Source organism: Erinaceus europaeus, chromosome 8 (assembly GCF_950295315.1).
Source record: "Erinaceus europaeus chromosome 8, mEriEur2.1, whole genome shotgun sequence".
NCBI lineage: Eukaryota > Metazoa > Chordata > Mammalia > Eulipotyphla > Erinaceidae > Erinaceus > Erinaceus europaeus.
Genome location: NC_080169.1, coordinates 59790928 through 59806320, shown reverse-complemented (window position 1 = coordinate 59806320; position 15393 = coordinate 59790928). Strand labels below are relative to the sequence as shown.

At 37.1% G+C, this 15393-nt stretch overlaps 1 protein-coding gene across 2 annotated transcripts in view; it reads left to right on the top strand.

The window, feature by feature from the left end:
* RUNDC3B (RUN domain containing 3B) overlaps nt 1-15393 on the top strand; it is a 138967-nt gene that overhangs the window by 41438 nt on the left and 82136 nt on the right. For both annotated transcript variants that reach the window (XM_007531924.3, XM_060196292.1), the window contains exon 3: nt 11767-11900. In XM_007531924.3, coding sequence (XP_007531986.1) covers nt 11767-11900 — 134 coding nt within the window. The remainder of the gene's footprint in view (nt 1-11766; nt 11901-15393) is intronic.

Here is a 15393-nt window from a genome sequence, read left to right as displayed (position 1 = left end):
ACAGAGGCCGGGCAGTAGAGCAGAGGGTTAAGTGCACATGGTGGAAGCACAAGGGGAGGTGGGGTTTCTTCACAAGCAATGAAGCAGATCTGTGAGGTGTTTGTCTTTCTCTCCCTTTCTCTGTCTTCCTCACCTCTCTCAATTTCTCTCTGTCCTATCCAACAACAACAGTAATAACAACAACAATGATAAACAACAAGGGCAACAATAGGGGAAAAAATTTAAAAAGATTATAAAGATGTGTTTGTGTTCAATTATTTGTATTTGAAAATTATATTTTTGGGTCAGAAAATATATCTTCAATCTAATTATGTATTCCTTAATTACACGTCCATCTCTGAGCAGTTCTTCTTTTGATTGAAATTTCAGAAACTACATCATACCTAGCATAACTACATATGATATGTTTTTAATGGTACATTTGAATGAAGTTTGTTTTCCAGCAAAAGTTTCTGTTTATTTGACTTACTTTGTGCCTAGCTGTTTTTCTAAGCTAATGGTATACTGTTTTACTTTATTTTTAAATTTTTTAAAATTATCTTTATTTATTGGATAGAGACAGCCAGAAATTGAGAGCGAAGGGACTGATAGAGAGGGAGAGATACAGAGAGACAGAGAGACACCTGCAACACTGCTTCACCACTTGTGAAGCTTTCTGCCTGCAGGTAGGGACTGGGGGCTCAAACCTGGGTTCTTGTACATTGTGACATGTGTGCTCAACCACTTGCACCACCACCCAGCCCCTTATTTTACTTTCTTAACATTATGTATTATATATTTTTTAATATTATGCAGAGTGAGAGAATGAATTTGGGTCCTCGTATATTTGTGATTCTAGTGAGTGCTCCATCATATTCAGATTTTTAGTTTTTGTTCTAGTTGAGGAAGAGAAAGGTTAGAGAGAGAAAGCCACACAGAATGAGGAGAAAGACCGCAGTACCACTCTACCACCTATGGAGCTCCCCAGAGCTGTCCATCATTTGATACAGAAGCTCAAACCCAGGCCTTCATGCACAGCACAGCATGTGAAGTACTGGGTAAATTTGCCAACACCAGCATTAGATAATCTTTAACAAAAAAGTCTTATTTAAAAAATTATCTATATTTATTTATTTATTTATTGGATAAAGACAGCTAGAAATCGAGAGGGAAAGGAGAGATAGGGAGAGAGACGGAGACACCCGCAGCACTGCTTCACCACTTGCAAAGCTTTCCACCTGCGGGTGGGAACCGGGGGCTCAAACCCAGTTCCTTGCGCATTGTAACCAGTGCGCATTGTAACCAGTGCACTCAACCAGATGCACCACCACCCAGCCCCCCAAAAGTCTTATTTTGATTTCAAATAAAACCTTATCTACAGACAGGCTTTCCTTGGACCACTTTGAAATAGTAAGAGTTTTATCTTTTTTTTTTTTTTTTAAGAGGGCAAAAGGAGGAGTAACAGTGCTAGGAATGTTAATTTACACAAAAAGTATTCAATCCTTCAAATATTTGTTTATTGGTCCTTTTCCTCCTTTACTTTTGGGTTGTCAGTAAGAACTCCTAACCTACCACAAAAAAATAAGTGACTAATCACCTTCCATATCTCGAATACTGTCTATAGCCAAAAAGAGTCCATCAGCATGAGGTTCTAGGGAAGATAGATATTTTGGATTTGGGATCTCTCTGCACCTGCTTTCCTATCTTTAAGTTTAATAAGGTATTGTAATTTGGTGTCTAGTAAGTTGTCATTTGATATAAATGCTTCTGGTTGTTTATAACTGACCTAGATTAATAAGTTATGATTAAAACAATTATTGTCTACACATAGTGAAAATACTTTAATTTTTAATGTTTACATAGTGTTTCACAGCCAAAATCCAAATAATGTGCATAACAGGAGCATAAGGTTAACACGTAGACATAAGGGTTAAAACCCTTATCTATAGGTTCTAGTGGGGGTTGTACTGTTATATGGCAAACTTAGAAATGGTTTGCATGTACAGACTTTAAAATTTTAATTTAAAAAGGAGACATTAACAAAACTGTAGGATAGGAGGGGTACAACTCCACACAATTCCCACCACCAGATCTCTATATCCCATCACCTCCCCTGATAGATTTCCTATTCTTTATCCCTCTGGGAGTATGGACCCAAGGTCATTGTGGGTTGCAGAAGGTAGAAGGTCTGGCTTCTGTAATTGCTTCCCCACTGAACGTGGGCGTTGACTTGTCTATCCATACTCCCAGTCTGCCTCTTTCTTTCCATAGTAGGGTGGGGCCCTGGGGAAGCTCGCAGCTCCAGGCATGTACAAACTTTTGTATTTACTGCTGAATGTAAAATATTAATTCCCCAATAAGGAAATTAAAATAAAATAATAAATAAAAATTTAAAAAACCTTATCTATAATAGAGCTTTATAATAGATTTAGTGACTGCTTTCCATTTTACATACAGAATTGATTAAACAATGACATAAATCTGGGCATGACATAACATATTTAAATTTCTCTTATTTTCCTTTTTGTCACCCTTGTTGTTTTATTATTGTTGATGTTGTCATTGTTGGATAGGACAGAGAGAAATGGAGAAGGGGAAGACAGATGGGGAAATAAAGATAGACACCTGCAGACCTGCGTCACCACCTGTGAAACAACTCCCCTGCTGGTGGGGAGCCAGGGCTCAAACCAGATCCTTATGCCGGTCCTTGCGCTTCGAGCCATGTGCACTTTACCAACCCGACCCCCGATATAACATATTTTTAAATATATAATGCTTCACAAATTTGTATGTCATGCTTATGAAAGACTTATAGTATTCTCTATGTTATCCCAATTTCATAGTGCACATCCTACCAAAGCAAGTACTGGATATATTTTTAACTGAAATTTAAGATTTTGGGGGCTGGGCGGTAGTGCAGCAGGTTAAGCGCACTTGGCGCAAAGCACAAGGACCGCCATAAGGGTCCGGGTTGGAGCCCTGGCTCCCCACCTGCAGGGAGTCGCTTCATAGGTGGTGAAGCAGGTCTGCAGGTGTCTGCCATTCTCTCCCCCTCTCTGTCTTCTCGTCCTCTCTCGATTTCTTTCTGTCCTATCCAACAGTGACAACAATAACAACAACAACAATAATAAACAACAAGGGCAACCAAAGGGAAGACAATTTAAAATTTTCATGAAAATTATTTTCATATTGACAACTTTTAATGCAAATGACTACAAATATATATCTTGGTTTTTAGGAAGGACATAATAAATGCGATTCAAACATTAAGGATTAGCATCAAATTTTTGCAATGAAAATCATTCTCATTCACATTTTAATGCCCATATTAATTTTTTGTAGTTTTTTTGTAGCAAGAATATTATGTTCTGGAACTACGATACCAATTAAGAGAACCATTTATACCTGTGTTTCTAAAGAGATTACATTTGTTAGAAATATTACAGGTAGAGGTAGGAAAATAAAATTAATGACACACGCATAAATATAGTCAGTAACACTACTGTATAAATCTCCTTTAATTTTTTTTTGTTCTCTTCTTTTATTAAGGGTTAGTAGTTTACAGTGTGGTTGTTCATATATGGAAACAACTTCTCATCTCCCCGTGATAGGTGTCTGCAGAACACTGTCACCCCCAATTTTGGTCCTTATTTACCGTCTTGCAGCAGAGTCCTGATTGTGTGTGTCAGATTTTATTTGGCTTCATTTGAAAAGGTGTTGGAACGGGAGGGGGGAGGGTTAAGTGGTGGCACAGTGGGTTAAGCTCACGGACCGGCGTTAAGGATGCCGGTTCGAGCCCCCGGCTCCCCACCTGCAGGGGAGTCGCTTCACGAGCGGTGAAGCAGGTCTGCAGGTGTCTGTCTTTCTCTCCCCCTCTCTGTCTTCCTCTCCTCTCTCCATTTCTCTCTGTCCTGTCCAACAACGAACAACATCAACAATGGTAATAATAATAACCACAAGGAGGCTACGGCAACAAGGGCAACAAAAGGGGGAAAAATGGCCTCCAGGAGCGGTGGATTCATGGTGCCGGCACCGAGCCCAAGCAATAACCCTGGAGGAAAAAAGAAAGAAAGAAAAAAGAAAAGGTGTAGGAACATATTATATAATTTAAATGTTCATTTCTAAACAAAAGAAAATACCTTTTTTTGATAATTTAATTTCAGAGATTTGATTTTGGTGTTTTCTCATATAACTATAGTAGGAATTTCTAAACAACATAGCAAGAGTTATAGTACTTTCAAGATAGAGATTGTTAAACAATAATTGGAAGTTACAGGAAATAAGAGTTTTTGCATAGAATAAGTTTTTGGCTAGCACTGATTGAAATGAAGAAAACTATGTGATATCTAAGTGGCTTTTTTATTATCTTTATTTATTGGATAGAGACAGAAATTGAGAGGGAAGGGAGGGATAGAGAGGGTGAGAGACAGAGACACCTGCAGCACTGCTTCACTGCTTGTAAAGCTTTCCACCTGCAGGTGGGGACTGGGGGCTCAAACCTGGCATTGTAACATGTGCACTCAATCAGCTCACCACCACCCAGCCCAGATCTAAGTGGTTTTAAGAAAAACTATCCAAACTCTTCTCAAACCAAAGAAAACTTTTCTTCAAAATGTATTTTTAACTTTTAGAAACACAGTAAGAAGATATGTTTACTTTATAGTTAACTTTCTGAGTAATTTTGTTCTAATAAATTTTCATACTAATCTTACACATTCTGAGGTGCAAAGTCAACAAATTTAGTCTATGTTTTTGCTTATTTTGCATTCTCTTTTCATCAACTTATATATAGGAAAGATCATGAAAGTAAACAGGAGATAGTTATTTCTTATTTCTGTTTTCATCAGTAGGATAGGTTACAAGAGTCCAGCTTGATTTATATGCTGAGCATAGCTCAAATTCATTTTCATTGAATTCATTTTCTTAAAAAGTATTGTGTTTACTGAATCAAGATTATGCATCATCATCTTATTTGGAGTGTTCATTTTGATATTATAAACTTGATGGCATAGTTCTTAAATATCTTTTTGTTGTTTATATATTTTTTAATATTTTATTTTTGGGAGAGATGCAGAGAGAGAGAGACAGAAACACCAGAGCACTGCTCAGTTCTGGCTTATGGTGGTGCAGGAGATTGAACCTTGGATTTAGGAGTCTCAGTCATGAGAGTCTATTTGCATAACCGTTATGCTATCTCCCCCGCCCATGTTGTTTATTTTTTAAAGAGGGGGTAGACTGCATAATGGTTATGCAAAGAGACTCTCATCCCTGAGGCTCCAAACTCCCAGGTTCAATCCCTTGCACCACTATAAACCAGAGTTGATCAGTGCTGTGGTTAAAAAAAAAAAAAGAGAGAGAGAGAGATTTCCAAAAGTTTCAGATTGCTGGCTCGTCTCCAAATACCTCTTTAAGGTACTCTATGCTGGTGATGTCTCCTGCAACTGAGCTGCACGGGAGCATGGAATTGACTTACTGGGGAGGGCTATCTGTATCAGTTAAGTGATCTTTTTTAGTACATTGCATGTGTGTTTTTTTTTTTCAATAGTTTGTACATTCTTTTTTTTTAAATATTTATTTTATTTATTTATTCCCTTTTGTTGCCCTTGTTGTTTTATTGTTGTAGTTATTAATGTTGTTGTCGTTGTTGGATAGGACAGAGAGAAATGGAGAGAGGAGGGGAAGACAGAGAGGAGGAGAGAAAGATAGACACCTGCAGACCTGCTTCACCGCCTGTGAAGCGACTCCCCTGCAGGTGGGGAGCTGGGGGCTTGAACCGGGATCTTTATGCCGGTCCTTGTGCTTTGCGCCACCTGCGCTTAACCCGCTGCGGCACAGCCCGACTCCCTTGCATGTGTTTTTTTATGTCTTTTTTTTTTTTAACCCAGAGAGCACAAGTGTGTATGTATGAATTTTAAAATTGCAATCTTTATTATAAACTCACAGAATATAATACTATATTTGCTCTACCTCTTCTTTCATTGACCCCCTTCATATTTCTATTAATCCAGATTTATAATAAGTTCCAGGATTCTAACCACTGTTTTATTATTTATGTGTATCTGTTTTTTCCACATATAATTCTGTCCCCGTAAAGTACATGTCAAAAAACCCAGGTTCAAGCCCCTGGTCCTCACCTGCAGGTGTTCCCTCTCTATATCTGTTTGTTAACACTTTTAAAAAGGAAAAAAAAAAAAAAGGCTGCTGGGAGCTGTATAGCCATACAGGCATCAAGCCCCACTAGTAACCCTGGTGACAAAAATAAAAAGAATTATTGACTATTTTCTTAAATGTTAATTGCTACGCAATAATGCTTGTATTACATCTTTTTAAATTTTTTATTTATTTTTTATTTTTTTTCAATACAACCCCCATTATGTCATTCATCATCTTTCATGGACCTGTATTCTCCCCACCCACCCACCCACCCCAGAGTCTTTTACTTTGGTGTAATACTCCAATTCCATTTCAGGTTCGACTTGTGTTTTCTTTTCTAATCTTGTTTTTCAACTTCGGCCTGAGAGTGAGATCATCCCATATTCATCCTTCGCTTGTATTACATCTAAACTGAAAGTCCAGAGAAACTGTATTTTCCAAAGACAGAAAAATTTTTGGGTGCTCTCTAGTACCTGCTTTCTTGAACCACTAGAGGAGTTATATATTCTTAACTTCCTGGTATAATGTATACTATTATTTATTTACATATTCAGAACATTTTTATTATGTTCTTGGGCATCCTTGGCATCCGTTTGTGACCTAGATTTTAATATAATTTTAATTAGAAAAGTACATATTTTAAATGACTATAATAAAGTTGAGAATAGAATGTAGGGGTGGAGGGTAGATGTATAGAGGTTATCCATTTCTCGTATCACCATAAACCAGAGCTGAGCAGTGCTCTGGTAAAATAAAAAAAAAAAGAAAGAAAGAATAGAATGTAGAAAATGCTGTCATTTTCTCAACCCAGATTTCTACAAGTAATCATTTAAAGTCATTTTTGTTTGTTTTGTGTTACTGTGTATAAACTTATTACTGAAATAAATTCTTTAGGTTACACATTTATGTGTAATTTTCTTTATGGAATTCATTATTTGGTATAGTAATTCATAATATCAATACAATAGGATAAAAACAATGGTGGAAGAAAAAAAGCGTTATATTCTACTTGAAAATATGATAAGATTAATGGATAAAAAAGCCCATTAAAGCCCCTGGCTCCCTACCTGCAGGGGGGTTGCTTCACAAGCAGGTCTGCAGATGTCTATCCCCTCTCTGTCTTCCCTTCCTCTCTCCATTTCTCTCTGTCCTATACAACAATGATGACATCAATAATAACTACAACAATAAAACAACAAGGGCAACAAAAGGGCATAAATAAATATATATTTTTTAAAAAGCCCATTAAGTCGGGAGTCGGGCTGTAGCACAGAGGGTTAAGCGCAGGTGGCGCAAAGCACAAGGACCGGCATAAGGATCCTGGTTCGAACCCTGGCTCCCCACCTGCAGGAGAGTCGCTTCACAGGCGGTGAAGCAGGTCTGCAGGTGTCTCTCTTTCTCTCCTCCTCTCTGTCTTCCCCTCCTCTCTCCATTTCTCTCTGTCCTATCCAACAACGACAACAACAATAATAACTACAACAATAAAAAACAACAAGGGCAACAAAAGAGAATAAATAAAATAAATATTAAAAAAAATTTTTAAAAAGCCCATTAAGTCAAATTAACTTTCAGATATTTGATGAACCTGATTACCTTAGTGTTTTCTTTTGAAGGTTAAGGTTTTAATAATTTTTTGTTGTGTAGGTATAATCTCATAGCCAATAAGACATAGTAACAAAGATAAGAAGTTTTTTTTATGGATTAATACCCATGATTTGTTATTGTTAAATTAAGATATCCTGAAAGTAATATACACAGCTAGTAATATAAACTTGAGTATCTTGTTCAGTTTTTATAGATTCAGTTCAAATTATAAACAAAGTCATTTTAAAATGTTTTTTTTTCCTTTTCTAGAACAGTAATATAAATTTTTATTTAGAAAATTACTCAAGGTCATTATTTTACCTACAAAAACAATTTGTATGGTTTAATCAATATGAATCTCAATTAACAATAGTACTTTTTCTATGAAAATATTTTTTTTGCAGAAATGGAAATTTTCTTTGTTTAGTAAAAAGTAGGAAACATTTATCTTTTATAAATCAGGAAGATACTTGTAATTTCTGCTACAAAATTTTAAGTTGACATATATCAGGAAGAAGAAATCGTACCTCTAAACTTTGTCAAACAAAGTTACCTTAGGAGAAAAAAAGCAAAACGAAAAGAAAGTCTGAAGTCTTTAAATATCAGTTCATTGACAACAAGGAAAATCCACAAATATCCATGATTCTTTTAAATAAGAACTATTGCAATGATATCAGAATGGTTTATTACGACTGACAGAGCTGTTTTTGCTTACTTGTCTAGATGAATAGCAGAGTCAAAAAAATATTGTTTGTTGCCATCAAGGTGATGTATTGTAACACTAACAGAACATAAGTTTGTGAGACCAGTCTTTTCATTTGCTTTTTACACAGCTAAGTACAATCACAAAGGGTGCAAAAAGGGAGTCACCTGCATGTTCATTTATTTTTCATATTAAAGATGATGTGTCATTATCTGCTACTTTAAATAGATGATCACTTTAGAAAATTTACTTTCTCTTCTTAGAGGAATGTTTCATTATGTACATAAAATAAGATGCAGGGAAAACATGGAACACATTCCATGGTATCTCATTTAAAGAATATAGACTAATTTCAGAATAATATTGCCACATTGGGTCCTAGAGATCACACAGCTTTTTAGGTCCTGAAATTGAGGAATTTAGTAGGAAAAACTTCATATATCTGGTTAGTAGTCGAGTACCTTTAACCTAACAGACTTTTCTTATTCTACTTATTACTGTGCCTAAAATGAATTAGAATTGCATTTATGGGATCTTATATGTTTAGAAAACTTATTTTGCTTTCTTATTGGTAAAAAGTCAACTTCTGATGCATATAACTGAAAGCATATCGTATATGAGTATTGCTCAGGAACTTTAGAAAAGCAGTACAATTAGTGGCAGCATGTCTCTTCAGTGAAATAAAATTTCAAGACACAGGCTAGTCAGTTTCATCCAATGTTACTTGCTTTTGTGGTTATTTTTTAATTTTTTATTATCTTTATTTATTGCATAGAGACAGCCAGAAATCAAGAGGGAAGGGGGTAATAGAGGGAGAGAGAAACAGAGACACCTGCAGCACTGCTTTACCACTTGCAAAGCTTTCCCCTTGCAGGTGCTCGAACCCAGGTCCTTGCACATTATAATAGTGCACTCAACCAGGTGCGCCACCGCCCAACCTCCTTGTGGTTATTTTTTTAAGAAAGTGAAAATATCTTGGTAACTATTATTTCAGTAGTTGCTATATTTTTAAGATATGATAAACTGGTAGCTTTGCTTTTTAAAAAATTTCTTGTTTGATACTGCTTTCAGATTAATATCCCAAGTGCATCTTTTGCTAGCAGCTTATCTGTGTTTAAAGAAAAATTACAGGGGGCTGGGTCATGTTGCACCAGGTTAAGTGCACATAGTACCAAGCGCAAGGACCCAAGCAAGGATCCTGGTTCAAGCCCCCGGCTACCCCCCACAAGCAAGGCTATCGCTTTATAAGCATTGAAGCAGGTCTGCAGGTGTCTGTCTTTCTCTCTCCCTCTCTATCTTCTCCTCCCCTTTCAATTTCTCTGTTTTATAAAAAAAAAAAAAATGAAAAAATGGAACAGGAGCAGTGGATTCGTAGTGCAGGCACCGAGCCCCAGCCATAACCCTGGAAGCAAAAAATTAAAAAACAATTATATGAAATTGTCTCTTATATCCTATTTAAAACTGCTAGGAATGCAAAATGGTTCTGTGGAAGTAGTGCTCATACCTGATATAGAAATATTGATATTAATATAACACACAAAATATCACTTGTTTGTAATGATACCCACAGCCAAAAGTTCCTTTTTTTCCACCTAATGTTTCCCCTTACTGTTCTTTTTTTATTATTTATATTGATGATTTTTCCTTTTTTTTAATTATTATATATTTTTGTGATTTCATAATTATTAACAAGATTGTAGAAGGAGTACAATTCCATGTAATTCCCACTACCAGAATTTTGTATCCTACCCCTTCCATTGGAAGCTTCCCTATTCTTTGTCCCTCTGGAAGCATGGACCAAAATTCTTTATAGGGCGCAGAAGGTGGAAGGTCTGACTTCTGTTATTGCTTCTTCGTGAGCACAGACATCAGCAGGTCGATCCCAGCCTAGTGGGATAGGGCTCTGGAGAGGTGTGGTTCCAGGACACAATAGTGAGGTCATCTGCGCAGGGAGGTCAGGATAGCATCATGGTAGTATCTGCAGCTTGATTGCTGAAAAGCAGTAAAATAGAAAGCAGCACAGATTGTTTAATAATCAGGAACCTAAAGGTAAGAGTAGAACAGATGGAACTAAGGGTTTTCATGTGGAAAGAAGCTAGGAAATACATTTTAGATATATTCCAAGGGGTCCATGACTAGTAGCTTTTGTCTGAGCCCGATAGCTAATATACAGATGGGCTAAAAGTATTGTCTGGGAAGATGGTGTCAAAGTTGGGAATAGGATTGGAGAACTGAATCAAGGCAAGTCATTCTAAGTCTATCCTTGTCAAATAAAGTAAGGACTACAAATAAGGGCAAGAGACCGGGACACTTTAATGATGGCCCTTTTGGTCACTACGGCCCTGGTCAGGGAATCCTTGGATTCCTACATATATATGATTGGACTAGCCCTCTAATAGATCCTTTTCTTCACCATCACTGGTCACTTCCTTCAGGAACATCATCATAAGCCCTCTTGTGGGCTTCTATAGGACATTGTCCTCAATGTAGAATAGCAATGGTAAGAACTGCTCCACTCTCCAAGGGAGGCTGGGTCAACCTGTTCTGCCACTTGAGGAAACTTGTCTTAAAATGAATGCAGCCTAGAATGTTCCTAGCTGTGACTGTGGGCTTCTAGCTCTGACTGATAGGGATGCAGAGGTTACACAGGCTTCTGTGCTAAATATGAATAGATTTATATTTATTTAAATATAAATATAAATAGGTCAGATCAATGGGGCTTACACTTATGGTATTTATTAACTACTCATATTTGGGAGCTACACTAAAGTTCCTTTTATGGGTTGGTCAATAGAAGAGAGATGATTAATGTCAAAGTGGCACTTCATGACATTATGGATGATGATGGTTACGTAGAAGATAATGATTAGTGAATGCTAGATTTTGATGGATTATATTTACTTATAGGATAGATCATACATTATTTCATTTAAGTATTCCATGAAGAAGAGAAATAGATTGTCTCATTTTTTCTTTTTTTTTCTAGTGGAGAAAACTAGAATGCAAATAAATAGTAACATTTAAATTAATGCTAAATGTGAATAATAGAGTTTTTTTGTGCTATCTGAAACTATATGAGATTAAACTATTAAAGATATTTAATACTGCTTAGCTTGGTTTTATTGTTGCTGATATTATCCAGATCTATTCAAAATGGTCCAGAATAACACAACTGAATACACACACACACACACACACACACACACACATATGCACACAAGACTAGATTTAAAACTTTGACACTGAAACTATTGCCTTTTTCATGATAGCACACCTTTATTTATTTATTTTTTTGAATTTTCTAGTCTAGTTTTCTTTTATTTTGTATTACAATTTGTCTCCTGAAGGTCAAGTAACCTGGTTTGGTTATGAAAGTCCTCGTAGCTTCTGGGACTATATCAGAGTGGCTTGCCGGAAAGTTTCACAGAATTGTATCTGCAGCATTGAAAATATGGAAAATGTCAGTTCCTCTAGAGCAAAGGTAAGACATAAATGTTTATATGCAATATGTATAATGTGATCTTTAACAACTACTATATAAAATGTTTGTGTTCTTTGTTGTAATTAAAAATTTGACCAAATTGAACTTTTTTTTTTTTTCAGAGACCTACTTTCTTTTTTCAAAAGGGTTCTTTCTTTGTTTGCTTTTAAGGCAACCTTGGTTTACAAGCATATATGTGTTTTGAAGTATAGTTTTCACCTTTTCAAGATACATTGTTCCACCTCCACGAAAGTATGAGTGTCCCCCACTAAAGTCCATTCATCCATCTCTCCTTGTATAACTACCTGCTTCCAACCTTTTGTTGATCTGAGTCTTGCTGTTGAGTTCATCATCTTGTTTGTGTTTTGCTTATTCTCCTGGTTTTGTTTTCCCCTCAAGGGTGAGGTCATTTTGTATTTCAATTCACCTCAGTTCTTTTAGAATTTTTTTCTAGTTCTGGCTTTGAAATGATATATTCATTCAGCTGTTGCTTATCTACAACTCACTTTGTGTCTCCAAATCCGATTGATAATTTAGCAGGATAAAGTGCCCTTGGGTGGAGACCTACTTCATTCCGAACTTTGAATATATCCTGCCAACTCTGTCTAGCTTTTAGAGTTTCTGTTAAGAAATCAGCTAGTAATCTTAAGGAGTTTCCTTTCTAAGTTAGTCTTTGTTTCTCTCTGGAAGCCTTCAGAATAATATTTTTGTCTTTGATCTTTATCATTTTTAACTATTATGTGCCTTCATAAATTTGAATTTGAATTCATTCTCTTGGATCTCTTTGAGCCTCCTGAACCTGGGGATCTACCAACTTCTTTATTTTGGGGAAATTCTAAATTAGAATTTCTTCAGATGAAGTCTGTCTCCTTTTCTTCACTGCTTCTTTTACCCCAGTGACATGAAGGTTACTCCTCTTAATGCGTTTCCATAATTCACTTGTATTAACTTAATGTGGTTTAGTGTGTCTTTCCTTCTGTCTTTTTTGGGTGACTTATATTACTTTAACTTCTTGTTCTCTACTTTGGTCTGTGGTGTCCATCTTCTTGCAGGTGTTCTCTGCTGAGTGTGTATATTTTGTATTAGTAATTTAATATTTATTTAAAAAATATAAGATAGTGAGAGTATAATTCCATACAGTTTCCAATACCAGAGTTCTATGGCCCATCCCTCCACTGGAAACTACAGTAGTTCTCTCAAGGTCACCACCAATATGGGCTGATTCTATAACTAAATCTTTTCTTCCCATTTTTTCAATGGTCCTGCCTTCACCACCTCCTCCTCCTCTTAAATTTTTTTATTATTAATTTAATAATGTTCGACAAGACTGTAGGATAAGAGGGGTACAATTCTGTACAATTCCCATCACCAGAGTTCTGCATCCCATTCCCTCCATTAGAAGCTTTCCTGTTCTTTATCCCTCTAGGAACATGGCCCAGGATCATTATGAAGTGCAGAAGGTGGTATAAAAGCAACATTCCTGGCAACAAACGCTTCAGGTCCTAGTGGAATGGGGGTACAGAGTTCTTTGGTTTACTTTCCATATTGTTTACCCCTCTGGGAGTATGGACCAAAATTCTTTTGTGGGTGCAGAAGGTGGGAATTATGGCTTCTATAATTGCTTCTTCACTAGACATGGACATTGGCATGTTGATCCATATGCCCAGCCTGTTTTTGTCTTTCCCTAGTGGGGCAGGGCTATGGAAAGTTGAGGTTCTAGGGCACATTGGTGAGGTCATCTGATCAGGGAGTTCAGGATGGCATCATAGTAACATCTGCAACTTGGTGCCCAAAATGCAGTAAGATGCAAAGCAGGACAAAATGTTTAATAAATGGGAAGCATAAGGTAGGAATAGAGTAGGTGAAGGGACCTTAGGGTGGAAGGAAGCTAAGAAGTCTATTTTAGGGATGTTCCTAAGAGCTTATGTTTTAGTAATCTTTGCTTGAGCTTGATAGCTAACATGAAAGTGGACTAGAAATATTGTCTGGGAAGATGGTGTCAGAGTTGAGAGTAGAACTAGGAAGCAGGATTAGGGCAGAGAGTTGCTCACAAACTTGAAGAAACTATATAAATACAATGAACTCTTTAAAAAAATGTTATTTATAAAATGGAGAAATTTTCAAGACCATAGGATAAGAGGGGTATAATTCCACACAATTTCCACCACAATGAACTCTTTATCACAATGATCTAAGCTGGGGTCCATATCTATTCATATTTAGCACCAGAGTCTGTATGGCCTCAAAGTCCCTTCAGACTGAGCTCACAGTCCATAGTCACAACTGGGAACATTCTGGGCTGTACTCATTTCAGAGCCAGTCTTCCTTAGAGGCAAAGTAGGATGATTCAGCCTCCCTTTGGAGAGTGGGGCCGTCCTTACCATTGCTAGTTCATAGTGAGGATATAGTCCTGAAGAAGCCCACAAAAGGCTTATGATGTTTCCAATATATGTGACCAGTAATGGAAGAGAGAGGGATCTATTAGAGGTACAGGCCCATAATATCTATGGTGTAATCCAAGGATTCACTGTCTAGGATTTGAGTAATGGAATGGCCTGATAGTGGCAAAAAAAAGTCATCATTAAGTGAGCCAGTATCTTGCCCTTATCCAGCTTTTGTAGTCCCTTCTTTATCTGATGAGCTTAGACTTCCTCTTACTTGTAAAAGCACTGAGTTTCATTTGTTGTATCCAAAGCTGTATTAGGTTTTATGGGATCTGACCTTAAATAAGGGAGGAAATAGACCTAGGATTTATTATTATTATTATTATTGATTTAATAATGATTGACAAGACTGTAGAATAAGAGAGGTACAATTCCATACAGTTCCCACCACCAGAGTTCTGTATCCTATCCCCTCCATTGGAAGCTTTCCTGTTCTTTGTCCCTCTAGGAGCATTGACCCAGGATTATTATGGAGTGCAGAAGGTGGGAGGTCTGGCTTCTATAATTGCTTCTTTGTTAAACATGGGCATTGGCAGGTCAATCCATACTCCCAGCCTATTTCTATCTTTCCCTAGTGGGGCAGGGCTCTGGAGAGGTGGGGTTCCAGGGTACATCGGTGAGGCCATCTGTCCAGTGAAGTCAGGTTCGCATCATGGTAGCTCCTGCAGCTTGGTGACTGAAAAGCATTAAGATGTAAAGCAGGGAGAATCATTTAATAATCAAGAATCTAAAGGTAAGACAATAGCAGATGAAATTTGGGGTCTCCATTTTGGAAAAGGCTAGTGGGTCTATTTTAGGTATATTCCAAGGGGCCCATGACTTTACTAATTTTTGCCTGAGCCTGATATCCAACATGCAGGTGGACCAAAGGCATTGTCTGGGGAAATGGTGTCATAGTTGGAAATAGTACTAGAAAGCTGGGTCAGGGCAGAGAGCAGCTCCCAAATATGGCGAAAGCATGTAAATATGTTAACTGTAAACTCCATCGATTAGATCTGGGGCCTGTATTCAGCCCAGGAGCCTGTGTAAACTCTGCATCCCTGTAGGTC